Genomic DNA, 27,321 nt, shown 5'->3' on the forward strand with positions numbered 1-27,321 from the left:
AAGATTAACATATGCTCTCTGAGAAATTTAATTTCTACTCTTCCTATGAATCATTTTTTTCCAATTGACACAAATAAATAAAATTCATCCTCATGTTAATCATTACTCTATGTTAGGGGTCAGCAAACTTTTTCAGCAGGGGGCCAGTCCACTGTCCCTCAGACCTTGTGGGGGGTTGGACTATATTTTTTGGGGGGAGGGAATGAACAAATTCCTATGCCCCACAAATAACCCAGAGATGCATTTTAAATAAAAGGACACATTCTACTCATGTAAAAACACGCTGAATCCCGGACCGTCTGTGGGCCGGATTTAGAAGGCGATTGGGCCGAATCCGGACCCTGGGCCTTAGTTGGCCCACCCATGCTCTGTTATAACTCTGTTAACTCTGTTATAATGTCAATCCTGCAGCTTCATCGCAGGGTAGGGAAAATAGGTGAGAAAAGTCTGGAAAAGAGATGCTTACACAAGCCTCCTTATCCTTGTCAGGATCCATAAGATCCCAGTGCTGCAGCAACTGCTGTGCCTAAACTGGTATGCCTATAATTATGTATTTATTTATTTATTTATTGCATTTATAGCCCACCTTTTTTCTTTAAGGAGCTCGAGGTGACATACATGGTTTTCCCACTCCTCAGTTAATCTCGACAACAACTTCGTGAAGTAAGTTGGGCTGAGAGGCAGTAACTGGCCCAAGGTCACCCAGTGGGTTCCATGGCCAAGTGAGGATTTGAAATCTGTTCTCCCAGGTCCTACTCGGACACTAACCATTAGTATGATGATCATCATTATTAATTAAATCTATTAGTTGTTCTTTTTTACAAAAGGAACTGAATGCTACTTACAACAATAATCCCACACTACGTTAAACTGTTAGAAGGGCAGTGGTTGGTGTTAAAAGGAGCTGTAACCCAAAACTGGATACGCCTAGTTTAAACCGGGCTGTTTTTCTCATTACAGATGGTGACCATTTCGTGGCCCCCATTCTGCTCCGCCCCACTCTGTTCTGCCCTTTTTGTCTTATTTCAGGTCCAGAAGGACCCATGTGTCTGCAATCACATATCAGTTGGAATTGGTGCCTGCATTAAGAGCAGGAAAGTACATTGCAAAACCAACAGAGGGCCTATCTCTTCTCTCCCCACATTAGTGGAGTGTTGCCTTGCAAGATATCTTCAGGAGAGGAAAAAGCTAAGGAGCGATTCCTACAGAAATGTTTAGTTTATAAATTATTTGTTGCTTGTGTTTTATTCATTGGATGGGCTAATGCAGCCATGGATGGGAGGTCCACTGTTCAGATCAGACTGAACCTGACTAATGTTGGTAAATGTTTTATATGCAGTGCTTTTTCCTGGGGGTACGCAGGGGTACGCATACCCTAAACTTTTTGTGAATCTTTGTGCTTTTGTCAATTTGCTGTATTTATTTTTCCCGATTTGAACTATAAAATGGTGATTTTCTTGAGTCAAAATAAGAGTACCCCTAAACATTTTTTGGGGGGGGAGCACTCTTTATATGAGATTGGGGAAAACTCCGCTCTACTCTGCCATTGATACACTACCCAGTCGAAGGCTACGGCGCCCCGCGCACTTCAACTCCCATCATGCACTATCTCTTTCCCCGCCGCACTTCCCGCCTATGTATCCGCCTCCCCGCTCTCTGTACTGCTAGTCCCAGGAAGCACCGCGCGCCCCCTTCCGCCCCCAGCGCCCCGGGTTCGGGCGCCGCGAATGCCGGGAGTCGCAGTTCCTCAGGGGCCTGTGACGCCACACAGGTCGTCGAGAAGGAGGCTGTCGGTGGGGTCGTGGAGAAGGCCGAGCTGTTTACGCCAGGCGCTCTCTCCCGGCTGGAAGGAGGAGGAGGAGGCGCGGGGCCACGGATATGGCCGCCTGTAACACCTGCGCAGCGGCCGCGCGGCTCCTCAGCTCCTCGCTGCCGTCCGCGCGCAGAGGTAACGGGGGTGGGGCAGCCCTTTCCCCTTCCCCCCCCAACCCAGCTCACCCTGGCCGCGGCCTAGAGCCGGCCCCCTCCCGTCCCCTCAGGTAGGCCTTGGCCCCGCCCTTTACAAGCTAGGTCTGCCCACCCCCCAAAATATCCCCCACACCATTTATTTACGGTTATTTTTTTTAATCAGCTTCTGCGTCGGGTTTAATTTGTTAGTATCCAGCAGTTTCCAGAGGGGTAGGATTTATTTATTATAGCCCATCAGGCTTCCAGATGGATGCAATTTAATTATTATCTGTCGACTTTCAGAGGGGTAACCTGTCCTAATAATGTCTTGCAGCAAAACAACAAGGGTTGTATCCAAATCCCACTCAAAAGTAGGCCCGTTGACGTTAATGGACACGATTAATTCCGGTCCGCTGACCTCAGTGGGTCTACTCTGGGTATAATTTAATGTTGGGTACAATCCAAGGATTGTATTGTGTGACACCTTCAGTGCTATCCTAACCATGTTTCTTTGCTCAACAAGTATGTCCTACTGAGTTTAGTGGGGCTTTATCCTAGGAAAAGTGATGTTCGGATTTGCAGTTTTAACACATTTGTTATGGCATAAGCTTTCATGGAACTGAAGCCCAGTGTGCCAGAATGTTGATTAAATCTATATAAATTGTGTATTAGCTGTTTTTAAAAAACATAATTCATTAATTATACGTTGAGTCAGTGTACGAAATAAGACCAAAACTGGTCGTGAGAAAATAAATATAACCATAAAATAGATTCAAAGCAACTTTATAAAAAACAATAGGAGAGCCTTTCCTTGCAAGGTTTGGGGTGTATCATTAGTTCTCTAGAATTCTCTTGCATTAGAAGCGAAGCAAGCTCCAACATTTTGTTTTTGGTGTTCGTTGAAAACATTTCCCCCAGACCTTCCCAAATCTGTTTATTTTCATCCTGTCATTTTTATTTCTTGTTTACATTTTTATTCTGTTTTATGCTCCATATACCCTGCTCAGGTATTCCCTGAATGTAGTTTATAAATTGTGGAATAAATTAAAAGCTCAAATTTTGGTTGAAATTTGCCACAAATTCTCTAGGAGGCTTTTAGGCTGGGTCCATAGTTTATTTATTACCTAATTGCTGGCCTTCGGTATATGTTGTAACCCTGTAAAGTGTCTATGTATCTTTTCAAGCAGGGAAAATAAACACCATCCAAAGGTGGGGTCCAACAATATATTTCCTTTAAAAAAGTAGCAACAAATGCTTCATCCACCCATCCCCCTTTGTAAATTGAAATAAGAGGGGTGATAATACTGATCTGCGTAGCAGAGGAGTTGTTAAGAGTACTGAAGGTAACCTCTGTGAAGTGCTTTCAACTCCTTAAATGAATTAAAGGAGAATTCTAGCTGTATTTATACAGACATCATTCCCATTGGTTTCAAAGTATATTTAGTATTTGCAGCCTTACCCCTACAATTCCATGCAGAGTTACCTGTGTTTAAGTGCCACTTAATACAGTGGCACTTGCTTCTGAATAGATGTACAGTACTTTGGATTGCACTGTTAGCCTTTGTTGCTTATACACCTTTTGTGAGGCTGCTTTCCCCCTGCAGTTTATTTTGTGTTAAGCATTTATCTGTGCTGTTGAAGGCCAACCAGCTGAAATCACACAAATTAAACTTACGGAAGGCAGAGAGCTTACAAGCTCTTTCTGCACTGTGTTTTCCTGGTTTGGAAAGAGCTTTTAAGCTCTCCACCTTGCTTACTGGGCTCTGGGAGGTTCTCACAACAGAGCCCAGTAAGCAAGGTGGAGAGCTTAAAAGTGCTCTGCCTTGTTTGGGGTGAAATACCTGTTTGGTACACAGGCTCTAGAAGGTAAGATTGCTTGCTTGGGGCGGTTCCAAGGGGGTGGCTTGATTATACGTGTTTTTACAGACTATCCCTGAAACATAACCCACATGCAAGTTAACTGTACTAAGAGTTTGTTTAATTTTGTTGTGGTTTTTTATTTTTTGTAAGATTCCTTGGTTTGATTTTTAACATTTAAAAAGGTAGGACATATAAATGTCTGAGCAACATGTTATGTTTATACAAGAGGGCTGTCTAACACATGGGAAGACTGTTTTAAGTTGCTATGAATCAACTCATTCTGTGCAGTACATATGTTGATGATTTCTTTCAGATTTGGAAAAATGGGTAAACTTAGAATCTCTCAAAGAAAGGTTACCATACATTGTTAATAGAAAAGGTTTTATTTTTCATTAATCACCTCTTAACTTTAAGCCTACTGACTAAACTTTACTGTCACTGATTAATCAGTGGCCCTCCAGATGTTGGACTCGTGTCCAAACTTTTTTCAAAGAGGTCCAGTTTTGATAAAGTGAGCATGCATGAGGGCTGACCAAAATTGTCAACCTTTTTTTAGAACTGCCACAGGGGCAGGATTAAACCAACTGACGGGCCAGATTAGGCCCCCTGAAACGGACTTTGGACATTCCTGCCTAGGCCATTTGTCATACTGGCTGGGGCTGCTAGCTTTCTGTTCATAGTCAGAGGCAGTGAATCTCTATTCTTTGTGAATCTTCTGCATAATGACCCAACTGCATACATATCCATATTGGAGTGTCTCACTGATGTCCTTACATCTGATTTAGGAGCACCATGACAACGTTATTCTCCAACCAATAGGTGAGCCTGCAGCAGGTCTTATCAGTATGGCAACACATCTGCTCCAGTCCCACTACCTCAGCAATCACTCTGATCCTAAAACAATTTGCACATTGAATGAGGACACACTCCATATGATGAACATTTGCTCTTTGATAGCTGTGGAAGGTGAAAGAGTCCTTTGTGGGACTTTGGTCACAACCTTTGGTGGAAATGAGATGCAGTGACTTCATTGGAGCAAAGTTCCTAATAAGTGACTTTAGCTGGATTGATGGTAGATTGTCTACAATGTGGGCTGAGTTTGTTTTGCAAAACAAAAGAATTTGTTTCTTTTGCAGGTATTACATGTGGCCGTTCTTGCCTTCCTGTTTTAGGAATAATTGGGACTTTTGAAGCACGGTCACTAAGAAGTATTCCCTTGAGAACTTTCTCTGAAACACCGGCATATTTTGCTTCAAAGGATGGTGCAAGCAAAGATGGTTCAGGAGATGGGAGTAAGGTATGCAAGCATTTTCCGTAGACCTTGTTCTTCCAAAAAAAGTGTTCACAGTACTTAGGTTTTTCTCTTTTTAAAAAACCAAAATTTAGAAGCTTCCTAAAAACTTGAAAAGAAATTATTCAGCATGATTTCTGGCCACAATTTGAATCCATGCTTTTGCTATTTAAGTGAATATATTGTATAGCAACTGGATAACACTAAATTGGGAATGACTGTGTAGCGATGCCATAAAACTCCAAACCATGGATAAAGACCCTGCTGCACTACAGATAGCCTTATGAATGAATCCAAGTTGCTTGTGCATGTGAACGCTCAAATCCTGATTTGGATTCTAGACTATGATATATAGTTTGACATGATGTCTGAGTTGAGCCAAGGAAGCTTAGTTATAAAATCATAAAAATTGGTTCCTCTTTAAATTCAATACTTTGGGGTATGTGTTTTGTTTCTTTCCTGACAAAACATGTTTAAATTGTGGAGGGCCTTTGAGAGAGAGAGGGGGGGGGAGATTACCTTAGCTTTGAAACACAATCCTTACATCAGGGATCATTATTGTCAGGCACCTTCAAAGCCTGCACCCCTGCTGAGGCCCCACTCCCTACCCCCAGAGCCTCCTGGCCCTGTTCCTGCTCCTCCTTGCTGTCGCTTCAAGTTGACCTGCATTCTCTGTTCATATAAGTAGTGGCAGGAATGAGGAGACGGAGCAATGTCTTGCGCTTCCCCTCTGGGAAGTTTCAGGATTGGTCCTAGGGGGAGGGGGCAAGCAGAAGGGTAGCCATGAGATTGGCATGGAGCCCCTCCTGCTCTCCTAAATCTAGAATTGGCACTGTTTATAGTTGCACAAATTTCTGTGCCGCTTCCAGACTCCTTTAGTTTTTTTATCTCTATTTTTTTTTTATTGATATTAATGAGAAACCTCTTCACATGAATGATTAATATTTTAGTGAGCTAAGAAACTTCTCAGAAATATATGAGAATACACAACACCTTCACAGGGTGAACATGGATGCCATGTTTGTGTAGAAAACAGCAGGGAAATTTTGGAGTGAAGCAGGCAGGCGGGGATGGGTGGGTGGACAAGGTAAAACCAGAGACCTTGTTTCTAGTGGTTGAACATGCTGACGGAGGCAGGGGCAAGGAGGAATAATGTGAAGTGCAACAAGTTTGTAAATCTGTTGCCTGGCTCTAACAGTCCAAATCCTGTTTTATTTACTTCCATCAGAAAACTGTTAGTGAAGGCAACAGCAAGAAGTCAAGTTCTGGAGGCTCCGGCAAAGGTGGAAACCAGCTGCGTTGCCCAAAGTGTGGTGACTTATGCACACATGTGGAGACCTTTGTGTGTAAGTTGTAGCAGGGCTTTTGGGGGCTCTGTAGATTGACTTTTGCATTTTTTGTGAAGATTATAACTTGAGTTTTTAAAATTATTCCTTCTGAATGATAAGTTGCACGTGTGCGTGTTTAACTGTGTGTAAGAGCTGATTCTGGAACAGGTTGAAGGTGACATCCCAGGAGCTGGAATAAATATCTTATAGCCGTGTACAGTATGGCCAATATAAACCTTGCCCCTTGGTATTGTGTTTCTTCTGTTCTGCTGGATCGGCTCAGTTCTGAATAGAGAGACTTAATGGTGAGCAAACAGCAAAGTATGCATCTTAAAATAATAATGATGATAATAATTGCTGCTCATATTCTCCAGCAACCTGATTCTACATTTTCTGGTTCCCAGAGTGTTAAAAAATGGAATCCAGGCAGTGCTTTTTTCTGGAGGGGATGCAGAGGGATGCATACCCCTAAACATTTTGTGAATCTTTGTACTTATGTCCATTTACTGTATTTATTTTTCCCAATTTGAATTATAAGATGGTGATTTTCTTGAGTCAAAATGAGAGTACCCCTAAACATCTTTTAAAGAAAAAAAGCACTGGATCCAAGAAACCTCTTAAGTTGGGCACCTGACCTGTTCCTACTTTCCTACTAACGTCACAGGAATCCTGTTGGGCTTGCTGCTTGTGCCTCTCCTCATGTGTCAGGTCCATGTTTGTGAGGTGAAGTTGTAAGATTTTGTTAGGCATAATTGCAAGAAGATTAATGGCTTCCCAGGGTTTTCCTTCTTGGCATCATCTTGGGTCTGCAGCAGTTGATAGATAGACAGGTTTTCCTCCACCAAAGGGGTGGGGTGTGATAAAAGGCATTCCAGGGTTTTGAGAAAGGAGAGTTACACCTTATCACTGCAAACACTGACTCAGTACTTTTTTCTTGCAACTAACAGCTTTCAACATGCACAGAAAGCAGAGTCAGAATGAATTTTCTTTTTTTCTTTTTTTCTTTTTTTCTAGCTAATGTTGCATCAGAAATATAAATGGCCTTCCCCTAGTAGTCAAGATGGTTGGAAGTACGCAATATCATGTTTGTGTTGGCACCCTTAAGCCCACTTGAGGAGCTAGTGTCTCTTTGGAGGATTTAAGGGATAAGTTTCCACATGACAGTTGATTTCTCACCTGTCTATTTTGTCTTTCCTGACTGAAGTTCAGGGTGGTAAATGGGGTGGAGCAGGGGGCTATCCCATTTTACTTCACAACAATCTAGTGAGGTTGATTGGTGTGTAAGTGACTGTGTGTGACCCAAAGTTATTCAATTTGTTTGGAATATTGGTAGCCTGTTTGTTTATTTTTTTTACTAAAAGGCTCCCAGGTGACTAGGAAAGTATATTAAGACCTATATAAAAACATAACAAATATTTAATTTGCTAATTAATTAGTATTAGTTAGCAGCAGCAATGATCACAGCAGAAGAAACAAGAAAAGGCACTAGTCAGAGCCTCCTAATGGCCCCCAGGAAGCTGCCTTTATACAGAGTCAGACCTTTGGTCCATCTAGTGGTGTCTGCACTGATTGGAAACATCTCTCCAGTGAGTCTCTCCCAGCCCTGCCTGGAGATGCCAAGGTTTTAACCACTGATCTGCAACCCTTTCCCCCAGGACAAGGGCTAATTTGGCCTGCTGTTTCGAAGCCATTCTAAGGAATATTGAAATTTATGACTGAATGGTGAGACAGTATCCACTACTCTATGCTGGCTTATAGCATCCAAAAACAGTGTTGTTGTTGTTGTTGTTGTTAGATAGGCCTGTCTGCCTATCATTTCCTTGGAATAGGGATCTGGAACTGAAATGTGAACTTTGCAAGAGTGATCTGTCAGCAGATTTCTTGTTTTCTGCTGCCTCCTCCCTGTGTGATATTGCCTGAAAACTCAAGTGGGTAGAGATGTTGAAATAACATTTAATATTCAGGGCTAGAAAAGTATGCACCGAGGCCCATGGTTTGGAGCTGGGGAATAGAAACAGGAAATTAAGAAGTTTAATATTTTTACAAACCAGTACAGGATGTGGAAGTATCTATTCAGCTGTGCATGCCTCTGTAGAAGTCATTCCAGCGCTGTGTCAGTTGAGACAAATGTTGCAGCAGAACAAGCCTGAGCTTTCGTGGTCTCTTGACTCTGCACAAGTTCTAGTAGTAAGAATAGTTAGCGGTTGTAGTACAAAAAGCCATCTAATTGGAAGATTCCCTCCACTCTAGATGTTATCTGAGATCTTTCAGTGTGATTCAGTAGTCTACCTTTTACCTTCCCTTGAATGTGGAGCTGTGGAAAGTCTTGTTCTCCTTCCAGCTGGATTACCATTTTTTCTGGCAATTCAGTCACTTGTGGCTTGAACTGAAATTATGGTTTTGTTACCACACATTACATATGTTAATTAGTATACCAAAGCCAATAAATATTTTCACCCAACAGAACTATTCTTTATTTTGTTTGTTTATAATGTGAAAGCATGTCGAATCACAAGTGTTTCCACTATGAAACAATATATTTCAGAGCATCTCTCCTAATACAAATCTCCCTTCACTCTTCACTTGAGACCTTCTTCCAGGAGCCCCATCTGAGGCAAGCTCAGAGGGTTGCAACAAAGGAAAGGGCCTTTTCAGTTGTGACTTTCTGCTTGTTGAATGCTGTTCCGCAGTGAAGTCCATCTGGTACTATCAGTAACATCCTTTTGGTGCCAGGTAACAACTTACATCTTCTCCCAGGCATTTGACACATTAGGATGATTTTGCTCTCTGTTGATAGCATGTTTCTGCTGCTAGAGTCTTTTACACCATCCTCTCCACCTCGCTTCCCTCCTGCTACTCAAGGCAAGGAAACCTCCCAGGAGTGCAAGATAAGTAGTGCAAAAAGCTAGCTGGCTGAACCTCTCACTGCTCAGCAAAGGGGCCTTGAGGTTGGGGGCGGAGAGAGAATCAATTTAAACTTCTACCCTAAATTATTACTGTTACCATCCTGCCATTGCAGACAAAAATGAACATGGTTGTTATTGTTGTGTCTAATTCCTTTTTGACTTCTAGATTTTATAAACCTGCAGATAGCCCTGATTCTGGGGATCAGGTATACTTCACCACCAACCCCTACAGTTCATATATGCAAAATAGTGGAGCCACACAGCTAACAGAAACACAGGTGCCAGGTTCCACCCAACGTGGGGGGGAGCGGCGGCACGCGTGTGTGACATCATACAGCAGGAGATGGACCAACAGGGCTGTCACTGCTGTGGGAAGGCCTGATTGGGCCTGCTGTTGCTGCTTTCAGTTCTGCTTCACTCAAAATTCTTTTTGCATTTCATTTTCCTTTGACTTCTACCTTCTCTACATTTTCTTCTCCCCCCTTGTTTATGCAAATATATATATATATGGCGTCATTTCATTGACTTAGACTCTAGCAAGCATAAATACCTTGTCAACAAATATTGTGTGGGTTTCAGTAGGTCAAAAACAAGTTTGCTGTGGTACTTGACTATGTGATCTCAGTTATCAAAAGGCCTTTAAAGGTACAAAGGTCTGAAACTGCATTTTTCATGTGACTGGTCTTAGACGCAGAGGCGGTCATGCTGCTCTTCCTGGGCTTGAGGGCATTTGAGGACCACAGGTGGAATCTGGGTGGAGCTTAGGTTGCGCATTGCTAGAGCTCTGTAGAATATACAGAGGAGAGAGGCATTGGCTTTAGTAGACAGTTTTGTTTGTTTCGTCATTTATGGCTTTATCCCTGCTGGGACTTTTGGAACACAAATCTTCTCAGCAGGGCCCGACTAATTGCAATCTAATTAACACAGTGTCCGCTGCATCCTCATGCTGCTTTGTTCTGTGCTGTGGAGAAATCTTCCTCATCAGTGGAACACGGACATGCTTATTTTCTGGATCACAGAGTGATAGCATACATAAAAGGGAAATACAACCCTGATGACAAAACTCTGTTGTTGTTTGCATGGCTGTGCACTTGTGCTCTCGGACACACAAATAAGATTATCCTACACAGAAAGAAAAGGATCATGGAGAGGTGCCCCCTCCGTTTCTAGTTCTCTGGCAGCGTGTTAGGCTCATAATGGGTCTTCAGGAAAGAAGCAGAGGAAAGTGATGTAGTTGAAAATATAGGGACGGGGCTTGGGCAGTGACCCAAGGTCCCTGTCTTTCTAGTATCTGGGGAAATAGAAACTCCCATCGATTCTGTGCTCTGTGACTCTATCACAGATATTTATTTATTGGATTAAAATAATTCAGGAAACAAACTGGGCATGCCTGGGGCGCCTACATCCCTTCTTCCATTTTTCTCATTTGTGTATAAAGTGTGGGTGTGTCTGTTCTACATCAAAAGGCACAGAGATGAGAGAAGCTGAACCCTGCACCACCTCCTGCCTTACCTCACTGTACCTCATTGCTTCAGGTGCTCCCCCCCCCCAGTCCAGGTTGCTTTGGAATTGGAACCAGGCACATTAAAGCTGGAAGCGAGCAGGCAGGAAAAGGTTCAGCTCTGTGCAAACTTGGTTGTGATAATTAGACCCCTTTGCCCTGCTTCTATTTATTTTTTTACCTGACTTGTTAGTTGCTTCTTACCTGAACGTCTCCAAATGACTTACAGAGCATTAAAAATATGCATATAAGTAATATATTAGAATATTAAAACAGATAAAACAATGCACATAGCAGCCACAGAAAGCTTGGCAGCACACCAGTGATTAATTTGTTTGTGAATGGGGCAGACACATGAGCAGCCAATAATGTTGCCCACATCTTGTGTAGCTTGGCCCGAACTGGCTTCCCCTGATCATATTACAACCCTGTGGAATTCCAGTACCTATCTTTGTGATATAGAGAGAGCTAGTTAAACGGGCATTTGTACATATGAGATCACATATTTGCAGATGCAATCAAATATATCGCTTCACTTGCTCTACATTTCTTATTCTGTAGGTCAGACCCCAGTATTAAGGTACTCCTTTTTTCCTGCTCTGAATCAATTATCTCATCTTTCAGCTAAACTGTTGCTACTTAGAACCAGATCTTAACACATTGGTTCCCAAATTTTCCCCATAGACCTCCTGAAAATTGCTGAGGGTCTTGGGAGACAGACCACTTTATGATTTTTCTGCCTTCTGTAGCAATTTAATGCACTGTGCTAAATATTGTATGATTTTAAATTGATTTAAATTGATTGCTTCTTTTATTTCCTATATATTGTAAAATATAAGAAATAAAAGAAGCAATAACAATACATTTAGATCGTTTCAAATCTTTAATGTGGTGGATGTGCTATATCCTATGTTCAGTTACAAATCCAGACATGTTGACTAAAGCTTGCAGCCCACAATCCAGGAACCTCTCCTATAAGATATCCATGTTTACCCCTCCCATAACATTAAACAAAGTGTCATTTTTGAGGAAGTAACTATTGCTTGTTGAAAGAAAAATCCAGTAACTCTTTGCAGTTGTTGCTCTTCCCCATTTACTTTGGAACACAAAAATGCTTATCAAATATAAGCCGCTTTGCATCCCAACAAAACTGGAAGCTTCAGGTCCTGCTTGAGTGTTGTCTGTTTTGGGAAACATAGTTAAAACAATCCTAATAATTAAGTCACTAAAAATGTCAAGAAAAGGCCAGTTGGGAAAACAACACAACTTGAAACTGTGTTGCTGAATAATAAGCCTCTTGTCCTCAGAGAATGTCCCTAGTGCTTCACAAAGTTAGTTTTACATCAGGAATGACTGGTGTAAGATTTCTTCCTGGAAAGTAGAAAGGATTTGCTGACGACCTGTTTCAGGCCTTGGGCTCTTAGCTCTAGTTACACTTCACCTGTCCAAAACGTCCTCCAGCATATAAGTGCCTTGGGAGTCTGTTTGGGGCCCCATTCTACATGCTGGACACAGGATCGCGGTGTTTACTGCACAGTCAGTATGACTGAGCAGTTGCGAGTGGGGAGATTTTCCTTCTTGGGTTGAGAGTGCAGCCCCCACTAATGAAGAGACCAAGTTTAGATCTTAGTTTATTGTATTTGCTTAACAGTTTCCCATTCAGACAGTGCTTTACAAAAGCCCCCTCAGACACATAGAATAAGAACCTGATGTCTTGTATTGTGTTTTCCAAGCTAAAGGTTCCTTGGATGCAGAAAACTGAGGTGATGTTCCTTGATTCTTTTGAGACAGTGAACTGTGTAATTTTTTCGATGTATAATAGTGGCTTGCTGGCCTCGGCAGCACTTCCTCTTACCAGGGTGGGGCAGGGTAAAAGTGGAGCAACGCAGGCCCACTGGTGGAGCCAGTTGTTTGGAAATCACTTATAAGATTTGAGTTTAAAATAGAACCTTGGTTAAATTCTATAATATTGAAGGGTTTTTTTTTTGTTGTGCATGAAATGGCTAGTTGGTGCTATGCTTTGGAAGATAAACTGAAAAACACAAAGGAATTTATAAACCAGGGTGAGGAATCTTTTCAAGCTTGGAGCCACATTCCTTTATGAACAACCTTCCATGGGCCACATGCCAATGATGGCTGTGGCCCAAAGCAAAAGCAGGTAGGGTCAGATCTGTCAAGAGGTAGGACTAGGCCGCACACACCCTTGCACACACCCTTGCACACTCACATATGCAAGCACACCATGCACATTTTCATATTTGCGCTCTCTCACACATCTCTCTCTGTGTGTGTGTGTGTGTGTGTGTGTGCGCGCGCGCGCACGCACACACACACACACACACACACACAGACTGTCACTGTTATCTCCCTTCCCCAGTAATGAGACTTGAAAAGTCTAATTTCCAGTGGGAAGCAGGTGATTTTCATGAAGATTGCAGCTGGGTGTGGGGCTTCTTGGAAGGTAATCTTCATGCTCAATTGCCATGAGGTGGGCTAGAGATTTTTAGAAGGGGAGGTGCAGCACATAGAGGGGGAGAGGGGTATCCAGTGATCCCCTCAAATGCCTCCCTGCGTAGTGGTTTTGCTTAAAAACAGCCTCCCATTTGCTCCATCGGTAGGTTGTTTTCAAGCTCCTAATTGCTGCAAATGGAGTGGGGAGGGGAGGCTTTAAGCCAGAAGGAGCAGCCAAACCATGGGCCAGTCTTCCACCCACACTCTCAAGCATTCCAATTGTCCCATAAGTTTTTACTTGCGTTAATCCACTCTTAACTGCTGGATAAATCAGTTGTTACTAAATAACTATTGTCTTGTTTGTGTTTATGCCCTTTTCAGCTTCTACCCGCTTTGTGAAATGTGAAAAATGCCACCACTTCTTCGTCGTGTTGTCAGAAGCGGATTCCAAGAAGAGCATCATTAAAGAACCGGAATCTGCAGCCGAAGCTGTGAAGTTGGCCTTCCAACAGAAGCCGCCACCTCCACCAAAAAAAGTAGAGCCTTCTTTCTTTGACTGGACTTTGATTATCTTACCTTGAAGTTTTGTGACTTGTTTTTTCACAAAGCCAAACAAAATTCTGCTTTATTCTGCTTTCATAGTGTGATATCCAAGGTTAGTCATACTTTGTATTAGACCTAATGAAGTCACCGGACTTCAGGGAGACTATTCTTAAGTATGGCTTACATTGGGTATCACCCATAAGCTTCATTTGTCCCTTCAAATTTGCTTAAAGGGTTTGGGAAGAAAAACAGGGCTCTTGATGCAGTTCAACAATATAAGCCCACCACCACTATTTTAAAAAATAAAATAAAAAATCCCTAGTTTGTGTGCTCCCAGGATTTGGGGAGGAAACCAAAGACCTTGGTTACCTTCAAAGGAGAAATTTTCCTGCAAAATATATACAGTGGTACCTCAGATTATATACGCTTCAGGTTACATACGCTTCAGGTTACAGACTCTGCTAACCCAGAAATAGTACCTCAGGTTAAGAACTTTGCTTCAGGATGAGAACAGAAATCGTGCTCCAGTGGCACGGCAGCAGCAGGAGGCCCCATTAGCTAAAGTGGTGCTTCAGGTTAAGAACAGTTTCAGGTTAAGAACGGACCTCCGGAACGAATTAAGTACTTAACCCAAGGTACCACTGTATTGGGAATTTAAGTGTGGGATTTCCCATCACCCCACTGGAAGTGAGTTTAAAGTGATCAGTATTATTAACTAAACATCTTCTGGCCTTGAGGGGATCCGTTGACTGTTTCTTTTCTCTTTTTTCGGCCAGATTTATAACTACCTCGACAAGTATGTTGTTGGCCAGTGTTTTGCCAAGAAGGTGCTTTCGGTCGCAGTGTACAATCATTATAAGAGAATCTACAACAATATCCCTGCCAACCTGAGGCAGCAAGCTGAAGTTGAAAAGCAAACTTCCTTAACACCAAGAGGTTTGTTTTTCATATTACATTGTATGTGCAGATATGTCTGGCACCATCAGTCATGCTGTCTCCTCCCTGTGTGATCTTGGTGCCAAGTGGCAGTTAAACAGTACACATTCTGTTATCATTTCAGTGTTGGTGATTTGTCCACAGGATAGACAGATTATTGGCAACCCAAATGATTTGATTGTTGCTGCCTCAATTTTTGCACTGTTGCAGTTTAACAAGGAGTTTTTCTTTCTTAGAACCTTTTTGAAAGCTGACTTTTACTTACGTACTTATCATACACTATATTCTTCCCTCAATATTTTCAACACATGAGAATCAAAAGGTAGAATCCTTTTAAGTAATAGGTTTGAAAAAGTTGCCTTCATTAAAGGAATATTGGGGCAAGAATATGCTTAATGGTCAACTTACCGGTAGATTTATTTGTGTACAGTATAGACTATCACCCCTGATGTAGAACAAAAATAATGTTATTTCAGATACATGGAAAGACAGTCCAGAATACAATGGTGGGTAATATGCATGGAACAAAAAACTAATTTAACTCTCCTGTGCTTAGGGGGAAAAGTCACTTTAATCCAGCCTCACAGAGTGGACCCTAGTTCACTTTTAAAATTACATATGACAGCAGGTGATGGTCATATGGTAAACTCATTGAAATGAATGAACTTAAGTAAATTAAGTCTGTTGGTTGAGTGAGTCTACTCTGATAAGGACCAGCATTGCTTGCTACCCAGAAATAGTAATTGAATGCTAAAAATATATTAAGGGTTCTTATCATGTTGGAGCAGACAAATTTACACCTGGAGATAGATGGCAGCTGGAGAGTGTGATCTCTTATGGATGCTCCTTTTTCTGAAATTGAGCGAGGTTTCAAAATGACAAATATGTCTGCTGTTCCCAGAAAAAGTCAAACGTCCAACTGGCTCATAAGAGAAGTGTCTGACCCATTTAATTCTGTTAAATTTTAGCAAGGTTTCTTTTTCTTTCTTTTTCTATAATACACCTTCTGATTACATAGGTATAAGATTTGCACTGCAAGTGTAGAGTTTTTGTGTGTGTTCATTTTTTGTATCTTTTGCTTTTCTTAATCCCAACTCCATTTTAAAATTACAAATACTAATATCAACTCTTTAGCATAACTATTTTAATACTGACTTCCATTCCTTTTTTTTTAAGATAAAAAATTAGGGAGGCTGTTAAAATTCTGAATGTTTGCGGAGGAGTTTTCTTGCAATATAAATTAAATCAATTGTTCCATAAACCTGTATTCAGAAGAGGGCAAGAGGTGAAGAAAGTGTCATGCTTTTATTTTCATTTATACATATATAAATATATGTATCGTATTACTGTTTTCATCCTCTCTCTTAGAATTAGAAATCAGAAGACGGGAGGATGAGTACAGATTTACAAGTAAGTGGGCTCTCCTCATGTCCTCCTCTGCAATATCTCCTTGCCTGAACTGAACCATGAGCAGTATTTTAATTGTGACTCTGTAAAAATAATACAGCAAATCCAGACTGCATTCATTTTCTAAATAGCCGCTCAGGCCTAGTTCTCACTGAGGTAGAAAACCTGTGTCTAGAACTGCAGTTTTACCCAGGACTAAGCCTGATTGAATTCTGCAGGACTTACTGCTTAGTAGAAATGGCCAGCATTGTGCTATAGCTGTATTACTTCAGGTTGGGTTGTGGGAGAGAAGCCCATGTGATAGAAAGCTCCAACATTATGGGGGCAGGATACCTACATATAGAAAACTACCATGTCAGGGAGAAGGCTACTGGTGGATTGCTTTCTGGGGGTGCAGAAATTATTTTTTTGATGTAGTATGATCCAGACATGTGAGCCTTCACCTGCAATCTGCAGTAGTACAGTCCAGACACAGGTTGGCTGTGAAAACAATACCTCTGTGTTTCCACCAGGGGTGAGTTACCTGTTAACCTACAGGTGTAGTGGGATTACTAGAAATCCCATCATCTCTGACGATTGGCCATATTGGCTGTGGCTGATGGAAGTTGGAGTCCCAACAGAATCTGGAGATCAATGGGTTCCTCTTCTGTGATTTAGGGAGTGTCTTAAAATGAGGATGATTTAGCTTTACTTCAACACGGTGTGTTGAAGGCAGGTAAAACCTCCTCAGAACTTCTAGAAATAATTTTAATACTTGATATGTGAGTGAAAGTTTAAACTTCCTGTGGATTTGATACTAACAATGGCTGTGATGTGAAGTTTAGAACTTAGATTATTGTGCAGTTCCAGCCTAGAGTCACTTAATTTAAATTACAAAACTAAAGAAGTATCCAGTGAGGTATGTCTAAATGTCAAATTCTTTCCTTTCTTGATGGGCCTGAATTAAAAGAAATTCTTGCCTGCGATATTTTTATTGGGTAACTTTTTGCAGAGTCACTATCATGGATCTCTATTATCCATTTAACATTTAACATTTTTCCCATTACTGTGGCACCTGAAGGACTTCTGATTACCTTCAGAAGAAAATTTGCCTAAAAAGTAATTTGTATGGAAATGGGAAATGAGAAACTTCCACTTCAACTAGAATATTTCTGATCTCTTTATTCCAAAATATTTGTTAGAATCTAAATCCTCCCATGATGATGTATGTTGCAATCTGGTTTTCAGATGCTATGGTCTCTCTTGATTTTCAGGTAGATGGAACAATACTTGGAGTTGTCTGGAAAAATATGTGCATGTTCTGCAGGCTGTCTCAAACAAATCTAGATTGAGTCAATTTGATTCTCAGTTACTTTGACTTGTACATTTCAGAACTTCTCCAGATTGCTGGTATTAGCCCCCATGGCAATGCTTTGGGAGCGTCAATGCAGCAGCAGGTGAACCAACAGATGCCCCAGGAAAAGCGAGGAGGTGAAGTGTTAGATTCAACTCATGATGACATCAAGCTTGAAAAAAGTAATATTTTGCTGCTTGGACCAACTGGATCAGGTTTGTAAGGGCGTGTTGTACCTTGTTAAAACGTTCAGGTTGTTAGGTAGATTGTTATGTACCGTATTTTTCGCGCTATAAGACGCACCAGACCATAAAACGCACCTAGTTTTTGGAGGAGGAAAACAAGAAAAAAAATATTCTGAATCCCAGAAGCCAGAACAGCAAGAGGGATGGCTGTGCAGTGATCCCTCTTGCTGTTCTGGCTTCAGCGAAAGCAACACAAAGCCTCTTCAGGGCAGCAGGAGGAACGCTCCAGCTGCCCTGAAGAGGCTTTGTGCGGCTATCCCAGAAGCCAGAACAGCAAGAGGGATCACTGCGCAGCGATCCCTCTTGCTGTTCTGGCTTCTGGGATTCAGAATAGCTTCAGCAATAGCTGCGCAGCCTGCATTTGCTCCATAAGACGCACACACATTTCCCCTTACTTTTTAGGAGGGAAAAAGTACGTCTTATAGAGCAAAAAATACGGTAAATTCCATCAGTTTTGAGCAGAATTCTAGGAAGGAGGTCTAGGAAGCTCTAGGAAGGAGCTTTACATGGGGACCATGTAAAGACTAGCTACCCTTTAAGTTGACTGAGTTCCTTTTTAGGGAAGAACAGAGAGAGAGAAGGCAGTTTCTTCCTGAAGAAGTGTACTTCACATCTTACAGAAGTAACTATCCTTACGCTGACAGTTTTTCTGAGTCTAATATTTCATTAACATTTAGATTCCATCTGTCCAATATGGCAGTCAAGAGAAGCTGCAGAGATTGCTCCAAATATCAACATGCCTGTAATAGCTTAAAGGCAAAGTTTTTAATTCAGTGATACACATACCACTGCATCTAGTGTTATAAACATATTGTAAACTAGATGCTGATAATATCATAAGCTGCTTTTATTTATTTTTATTTATTTCAAGGAAAATGTAAATAAAGTAATGGACTTGGTATTGTACCCTGCATATTAGCAAGAAAATTGTAATGGTCTCTTTACTTAATCTTGTAACCCTTCCTTTGGACTATAAATGTGTGTTTGTGTTTTAAATAAAAAGTTGACCATAGCATTGTAGTCCTTTTTGCAAAAATGAAATAAATATGAACAACTTTATTGGATTAGAATAACGGTATTCCTTAAGTGCCTGCTAGTTGTATAATAAACCTTTTAGACATAAAATGGTTGGCATGCCAGGTTACCTGAATTTCTAGATCTGCTAGTACAAAAGCAAATATCACTGGTAGTTGACTCCTAGTGGAAAATAATTAAATTTTATAAAAATAAGCCATCGAGTGAATGTTAATAACATATATATATTAACCTAGGTAAAACCCTGCTGGCTCAGACTCTGGCGAAATGCCTGGACGTCCCTTTTGCAATCTGTGATTGTACCACTTTGACTCAAGCAGGCTACGTGGGAGAAGATATTGAGTCTGTTATTGCAAAACTACTGCAGGATGCAAACTACAATGTAGAAAAAGCTCAGCAAGGTAAAATTGGGCCCTTCTTCCTGCTGGAGGTGCCAGTAAAGCCTCACATACATTTTTAATTTGTTCTTTTAATGTTTGGGTTGTTGTTCTTATGCAGTAGGCAGCATTTCATAACACTGCCACAGCATATTGTTCTATTTTTAAAAAAGATGGCCTTCACTGTGTACAGATTGTCCTTCTTGCACAACCCAAATGCTCTTCACATTAATTGCCTCTAATTTACAGGAATTGTTTTCTTGGATGAAGTGGATAAGATTGGCAGTGTGCCAGGCATTCATCAGTTGCGTGATGTGGGAGGAGAAGGCGTTCAGCAAGTGAGTATCGAGAGCTTTGCTGCTGCTCTTTCAGGAACTATCAAGCTCTAGATAGACTGTCCTAATTTGCATGTAACATTAAGCCATGCTTTATTTCAAGAGTAGAAAGCCTCCAATCTGCAGACGAAATGAGGCCCTCCAGGCCTTCCAATTTGGCCAGGCTATCAGGAAGCCATGCCCACTCACTCCTCACCAAGGAGTTTGAAGGGGAAGCTCCAGGGGTAGTGTTTGAAGGCATACTCCCACCCCATTGCTTGAGGCATTCAAACACCTGCCGGTTTGGGGGCATTTCGACATCCAGGCTGAGGCAGTTGGCTCTGGGGTGGCTTAGGACTTCATGGCTGCCATGACAAGCATGGAGCTGTCTCAACATATCATTGGCAGACCACACTTTGGACATTGTTTTCTCAACTGGGCAGGAAGAGGGTGGGAGGTATTGACATCAGTTCCTTGCCATTCTCAGATCACTTCCTGTTGAGATTTAGTTCCTCACCGCCTTCTCCCCTCTGCAGAAGCAGGGGACTTATTAGGATGGTCTGCCCCCCAGAGGCTGATAGATCCAATGGGTTTCCAGACAGCTTTGGGGATTTTCCAGCTGATATGACTGGCGCTTCTTTCAAAGCCCTGGCTGACTTGTGGAAACATCCAAATGGCTCAGGTTGTTGACTCGATCACCCCTGAGCACAAGGTTGCCATGTCATTGTGAATACATTGCTCAACCCTCTCCTGCTTTTACTTAGGGCTTGTTAAAGTTACTGGAAGGGACAATTGTGAATGTTCCAGAGAAGAACTCCCGTAAATTACGTGGTGAGACTGTGCAGGTTGACACAACCAACATCCTCTTTGTGGCTTCTGGTGCTTTTAATGGTCTTGACAGAATCATCAGCCGGAGGAAAAATGAAAAGGTAAGGAGGCGTGGAATTAAAATTGTACAATTTAGTCATGCAAGGTAAAAGGGACGCGGGTGGCGCTGTGGGTTAAACCACAGAGCCTAGGACTTGCTGATCAGAAGGTCGGCAGTTCGAATCCCCACTACAGGGTGAGCTCCTGTTGCTCGGTCCCTGCTCCTGCCAAGCTAGCAGTTCAAAAGTACGTCAAAGTGCAAGTAGATAAATAGGTACTGCTGCAGGCGTGAAGGTAAATGGCGTTTCCGTGCACTGCTCTGGTTCGCCAGAAGCGGCTTAGTCATGCTGGCCACATGACCGGAAGCTGTACACTGGCTCCCTCAGCCAATAAAGCAAGATGAGCACCGCAGCCCCAGAGTCGGCCACGACTGGACCTAATGGTCAGGGTTCCCTTTACCTTTACCTTTAGTCATGCAAGGTACACTTGGTTTTAACTGCTGGTAGCTATTCTGGAAAGGATCAGCGTCATTGTGCTATGAAATTCATTACCCAAGGCCTTGCGTGGCTGGCATGTTGTTGCAGCCCCAAAGTGGCTGCCTTTCAGCGTTTTTTTCACTTATTTATTAAATTTGCATTATACTTTTTTATCACCACTGTAGAACATATAAATGACTATATTTTGGCTTTGCTAAGTGTTGAGGGTTGTGTTTTTATTTTTAGCCTGGAGATCGCATGTGCTTATCTTCCAAAGGGCACTTTCCAGCATCAACATGTGGTCAGGTTGACATAACTATATATGGGCATTTTAGATGATGAAAAATGTTACTGTTCTATTAAACTCTGTAGTTCTTGACAATTATAATACTTTTATATTGAAAGCTAAACATTATGGGATACCAGCTGTGCTATCGTTGCCTGAAAAGCTAGAGCCGCAAAAACTCATGCATATAGTGACTGTTGCATTGGGTTATGGGTTTTAATCCCACAAGTTGTGTGTTCAAATCTCACAAATCCCATTTATAAGCCACAATCAACCTAACCAATCTCACATGGTTGTTGGGAGGTTGAAATCCCACTCTAAGCTCATTGTGGAAAGAGTGGTAAAGATTTCACATTTTCCAAATGCTGTTCAGGTAACAAGGTGGTCAAGTTGAAATAAATAAAATAAAATAAAAAACTGTCCAGTAGCACCTTAGAGACTAACTAAGGTGGTCAAGTGTTCCACCACATATTGATGTGTCTAGTCAAATACAAGATAAATATACATAATGTAATTGGGACTTTTTTCTTAAATGCAGTCTATATTTCTCTCTCTTTTTTTGGTCTTTGCAGTATCTTGGCTTCGGAACTCCATCAAATCTGGGGAAGGGCCGAAGGGCTGCAGCAGCTGCAGACCTGGCTAATGTAGGTGGTGATTCCAGCACTCAGCAGGATATGGAAGAAAAAGATCGCTTGCTTCGGCACGTGGAGGCACGAGATCTTATTGAATTTGGCATGATCCCTGAGTTTGTGGGGCGTTTGCCAGTGGTGGTCCCCCTGCACAGCCTTGATGAGAAAACCCTTGTACGGATTCTTACCGAGCCTCGGAATGCAGTGATTCCCCAATACCAGGCATTATTCAGCATGGACAAGGTTTGGATTTTCTCTTGCTACTTGAGACTTCTTCAGGGCTCTTTCTTGTTACCAGTATTTTGTTTCCAAAAGAGCAGGACTCTCTCTTGGACACATTAAAACATTAGATTGAATTTTAGAAAAATTGTGATTAATATGCAGCTCTATTAAATGATGACTGCATTACCTGCTGAAAAACAAAAGGAAAAATGACTCCAAATTTAATTTATGCTTGTCTAAATGCAATTAGAGTTTCCATAGGGAGGTGGGAACTACCGAGTGTAATTTTTGTCTTGCATTTTCCAGTGTGAATTGAATGTTACTGAGGATGCCCTAAAGGCTATAGCCAGGTTGGCCTTAGACCGCAAGACTGGTGCAAGAGGTCTTCGATCTATAATGGTAAGGCTGATTTCTCTTCACTGGTATCAATGATCTAGGACATAACCATTAGTTGTGTTTATTGAAACCCCACTGTCTGCCCTGGGAGGTGAATCACAGAAAGATTTTTAGAAATCAGATCATTAGTGGCTCAGTTACCCTTGTTAAAAACAAAAACAACCTTCCCTACAGCTTGAATTTTTGTCTTGGGGAGAACATTTCCAGCCTAGCCTATGCTACCTAAAGACTTTCCAACTTGCAAAGCCTTCCTAGCAATCTAAAGTGATTCAGTCCCAAAGAGACTGTGCCATGTGATAGTTCTACATGTTCTGGAAGAAAGACTGAGTTTAGACACTAAAATATTTGTTAACAGTATTAAAAGGAGTGGTGTCTGAAGCTATAGAGCGGCTGCTTTATTATGATGACAGCAGTATGTATTCACCTAATGCTGGGGTTCTTAAATGCCAAAATTATAAGATTAGTATTGAACAAAGATGTTCTTGGAAAATGAATATGGGCATTATGAGGAAGTTCATATCTTTTGCAATCTTTTTGCAAATAAATGGAGTCTTCCTATGCAGTAGTGAAATCAAAAGTATATTAATGGTGGTGCTAATTCTATTCCCATCGTGGTGGAAGTTGCTTTTCTCATTTACTGTATTCTGGATCTTTATTTTGTTGACTAAGTACTTCTTATTTTAAATAAAAGTGGGAAAGGTATAAATGTGTAATCAAGTCAAAGAGGCAGAAAAAGCAAAATCAAAGATTGATTTGGAGGAAGAGCAAGAGTGGCAGGGAATTAATGTTTGGCCCAAAGCAGAGAACTGAAGGTTGCATAAGAAGCGGCTTTGAAGCAGGGCTGGCCTGGAATGGCTAGAGTGGAATCTGGAAGCGTAATTGCATCTTAGACAACTTCCCGCACATGCATCATTTAAATGAGTTGCACAACAGCTCTACGGTCCTGTGCAGCTCTTGAGTGGGTTTTGCACAGAACATTACCAGTAGATCCTGCCCATAGGTCATTTATGTCTGTCTTCTATTCCGTCACCCATGCTGATTTCATAATCTACCACTTTCAAGCACTTGTTTCACCTTGCCTTGTGGTAGGGCCATTTAAGAAGCTGCCCAACACCAAGTCAGACCATTAGTCCATCCAGATCAGCACTGCTAATACAGACTAGCATCAGGTCTCTGGTGTCTTTTTTCATGCCTACCTGAAGATGCTAGGGAACCTGCATGAGACCTGCATACAAACCATGTGCTCTGCCACTGAGCTACAGCCCTTCCACCTTGTTTTTAAGGTGGAGTTAGAAGAAAGTAGCTATGCTGATGGCAGCCTTGGCAAAGTAGCATTGTGATAGGATTCCTGACAAATGCCTGTCAACTAAGTTCTCACCTTATTTAGCTACTAAGTAGAGATGTTGACATGAATGAACATTATGCTAAAGTCCATTAATTTCAATAGGTTTACTATAGTAGCTTGGTTGGCTACCGCCCTATGCCTCTTTCAGGCAGAGAAGTAGTTGTAGCAAACTGTCTATTGCCAGGTGTTCATTGGAAGAGGAATTGTGTGAGCAAAACCTTGATGCTTATTCTTCTACCCTTAAGGAAAAGTTACTGCTGGAACCCATGTTTGAAGTACCCAATTCTGACATTGTATGTGTGGAGGTTGACAAAGATGTTGTGGAAGGAAAGAAGGATCCAGGATACGTCAGGTAATGTCAGGTTTCCAACACTAGTTTGGGTCTGATGCAAAAATAAACAAAAACACTTTTTCATAATTACTTTTTTTCACAGTTATTTTAGATACTTTTAAAAATTCCAGTTATATTTTTAAGCTACCTTTTACAGTAGATGGCTGCTTAGCACTTAACACAAACTGGCTGAACAAAATGGCAAATAAACATTCACATTTTTGTATTTTTCAAGTCAAAGGCCAGATTTATGCATTTGAAAGAGGCTTCATTAGGCCAATTGGAAGCAGGAATCTTACTGAAAGCTGTCTTTTTGAAAGGACACTAATTTTAATAATAATGTGGGGTTGTTGTTGTTTTTTTAAAAAAAGCAATAAACCTTCAAAGAGCAGCATACTTTACCTCCAGTGGTGGACATACTTTATATTTAGAGTAGGAAGTAACCATAGGTGACCATCCAGTCAGGCCTCCTGCTTCAGTTTTGAGTCCATTATTTCTGGTGTGCGTTGCTAGGATAAAAAGATTACAAGAAGTGCAGACTTAAGTTGCCATTTCATTTTTCATTTTCTAATGGACTTTCAAGGCAACAGTCCACAGAACTGATTCTCTCCTTGAGCCAAGGGACCAGTAGATTGATTCTTCTTGAACAGCAATTCCACCTACTTTGTAGCAATTTTCTTTTAATAGTTATTTATTTGCTGCCGTTCTGCTAAAAGTACTCGGAGAAAGAGCCATTGTTTCTGCATGCAGACCCCCTTTTTCCTTTGTTGCCAGTCAGTGAACCAACAATCTGATTCAGTACATGACAGTTTACAACGTCCCTACTATAGAATATAAGTTGGGAGGTAAAGATGCATTGTGGTCCTGGGGATCAGTATCAAAAGTTCAACTGGGCTGAAATGGCTCCCTGTTCTAGACATTACATGGAAGTAGAGTCATACCTCATGTTACATTTGCTTCATGTTACGTTTTTTCAGGTTGCGTCCCGCGGCGACCCGGAAGTACCGGAAAGGGTTACTTCTGGGTTTCGCTGCTTGCGCATGCGCAGTAGCACTAGATCACACTTCGCGCATGCGCACAAGCGCCAAATCACAGCACGCACCTGCGCAGATACAGCGCTTCAGGTTGCAGACTTTTCATGCTGCAAACGGGCCCCCGGAACGGATCCCGTTCGCAACCAGAGGTACCACTGTATTTGATCCTACTTGTGTTTAATTGCAGGGCTCCAGCTAAAGATGCTTCTGAAGAAGAATACGATTCAGGAGTAGAAGAAGAAAACTGGGCTCGCCAAGCAGATGCTGCAAACAATTAAATGCTGTCAGAATGCTCTGCAGAAAATGCACTTAATGGGGATTTTGTTTTTAAGACCACATCCGGCTTTTTAGCCTATTTGATAACATTGGATCTCTCCTGAATATGATACATGTTCAGAAAATGTTGGCAGCGCTAATGGAAATCAGATCAAGTATTTTGCGTAACATCACACTGATTTATTTTTTTTTTGGTGGACACTTGGACTTCAGTGACATAATGTTCAGAAATGAAATGTATATTATATTTTGTTCAGTTAAAAAAAAATGCTCTCTTTTTTAGTGCTGAGCTGAAAAGGTGGACTCCCCTTGTAAAATTCATCCCTTTCTCCTTTGGGGCACTTTTTTGGCCATTTATTACCACTGGGAGCACTGAAGAGTTAATGCACCCCCTCCAAAACATACACACACACAAAACCTGCACTGTATCCTACAGTTTGATGAAGGCAGCAGTGCACCATTGCAACCCTCTTTTCTCAACTTCAGTCAGCTGCAGCTGGTGCCATTTTTTGTTCCAATTTAGATTTCATCTTAGTAGCAATGACATGGCCAGATCTGATCAACTACAAGCCTGTGTGACAACAGTCACTGCGGTCAAACAATGCTAATACATTGAAATAGCTTTTTTCCCATCATACGACAAAAATCTGGCTGCATGGCAACATCATTGTTACTAGGATCAATGGAAAGGTTATTTTTCAAACTGTGAACCAGTACAAAAAAAAGAAAGATTTTGAGTTAACATCAGGCCCCCTCAAAAGCTCCTTTTTTCTACTGAATGCATTTCCTGAAGAACTTTCAGCTCAGCCCTAGCTTTTTCAGTTCTAGAGTGCAATGCAGGTATTGCCAATAGTTGAGGAATTTTACAATAATTATACTACACAATTTGAGCAGGGAAACATAACACACAAATATTTTGAATCTACTTTTGTTTGAAAGACCATTCAGTATGCACTAAATATCTTTTCTGCTTTAAATGCAGTGGGTGCTAGAGGTACTTGTTTCATTTATTATGAAAACTGCCCTTAAAAACTGGATATGAAAGATTTAGGACAGTACTTTCTGGTCCCCAAACTCCATATTGGTCAAACCAGCGGGACTGCTCTAGAATAAACAGGTTGTGGGTTGACCTTATTTTAGAGCAAACTGCACCACTTTACTAAAAACTTAATGTAATGTGTTAAAAATAATTGGATATAATACCAAAGGGTTCATTCATTTTTACTTACCTTGATTAAATATCACATGTAGGTTTTGGAGAGAAAAATGGATATTACGAGAACAGATGAACCAGAAACTTGCTATACCTTTTTTGGACAGAACAAAGGTTTACAGGAAGAAATAGACCATAGAATATAGAAAATTCTATGCCAATATTTTAATATAGTACTTTTTATTGAACGTACTGGAACCATCATGCATCAGTTTTTTGGTGCCAGGTATTTTTCCCAGCCTACCTTCTTATAACATTAAGAGGCACAAGAAAGTAGCATATAATTGTATAATATTTTTCATGTAATCAGTAGTCACTGTTTGCACAAAATTCTTATTTAAGTTATAAGCTTAAAACGCCGGTCTGCATCTTGTTATTTTAAATCTTTTAGCAAAGCAAAGATTGCTTTGTTTTAAAAGTTAACTTGATCCTTTAGTAAAGTATTTGTAAAAACACAAAAGGACGTGTATGTTTTTGATTCATTTCTGAAATTAAAATCTGTACCTAAAAGCTTGATGTCCTTCCTTCATGTTGAGGTGTGCTTATAAAAGTTTTGCTGAACTAGGTTCCATTTAGACACTGATAGAATATTTTTTAAACTTGACACTGGCCACCAAGTGCATTGGGTGGGTGTAGCAACTTACTTGCTTGATTCTTAATCCTTTCCAAGCTTGTTATGAATGATTCTTCTTAATTCTGAAGTTGCAGGCTGCTAGGCAATGAGACTAGAAATTGGTGTAATGCCTCCAAGAGCTCACAGACATTAATGGTT

The 27,321-nt window shown here is 41.2% G+C and overlaps 1 protein-coding gene across 4 annotated transcripts; it reads left to right on the forward strand.

Annotated features, from left to right (window-relative positions):
• Positions 1 to 1,665: 1,665 nt before the first annotated feature.
• On the forward strand, positions 1,666 to 27,059 carry CLPX (caseinolytic mitochondrial matrix peptidase chaperone subunit X). Of its 4 annotated transcripts, none has more exons than XM_083586573.1 (14): positions 1,666 to 1,948; positions 4,944 to 5,104; positions 6,327 to 6,444; positions 13,666 to 13,820; positions 14,604 to 14,763; positions 16,132 to 16,173; positions 17,542 to 17,718; positions 19,020 to 19,184; positions 19,410 to 19,498; positions 20,239 to 20,403; positions 21,676 to 21,975; positions 22,261 to 22,353; positions 23,941 to 24,047; positions 25,248 to 27,059. In XM_083586573.1, exons 1-14 carry the CDS (start codon positions 1,879 to 1,881, stop codon positions 25,336 to 25,338), a joined length of 1,893 nt encoding a protein of 630 aa, XP_083442699.1. In that variant the 5' UTR covers positions 1,666 to 1,878; the 3' UTR covers positions 25,339 to 27,059. The 4 variants fall into 4 exon arrangements, with proteins under 4 accessions (XP_083442699.1, XP_083442701.1, XP_083442702.1 ...); XM_083586574.1 differs by having other exon boundaries at positions 1,732 to 1,948; positions 4,980 to 5,104; XM_083586575.1 differs by lacking the exon at positions 16,132 to 16,173.
• The last annotated feature ends 262 nt before the right edge of the window (positions 27,060 to 27,321 follow it).

The sequence above is a fragment of the Podarcis filfolensis genome (assembly GCF_964270895.1).
Source record: "Podarcis filfolensis genome assembly, chromosome: 14".
In the NCBI taxonomy this organism is placed as follows: Eukaryota; Metazoa; Chordata; class Lepidosauria; order Squamata; family Lacertidae; genus Podarcis; species Podarcis filfolensis.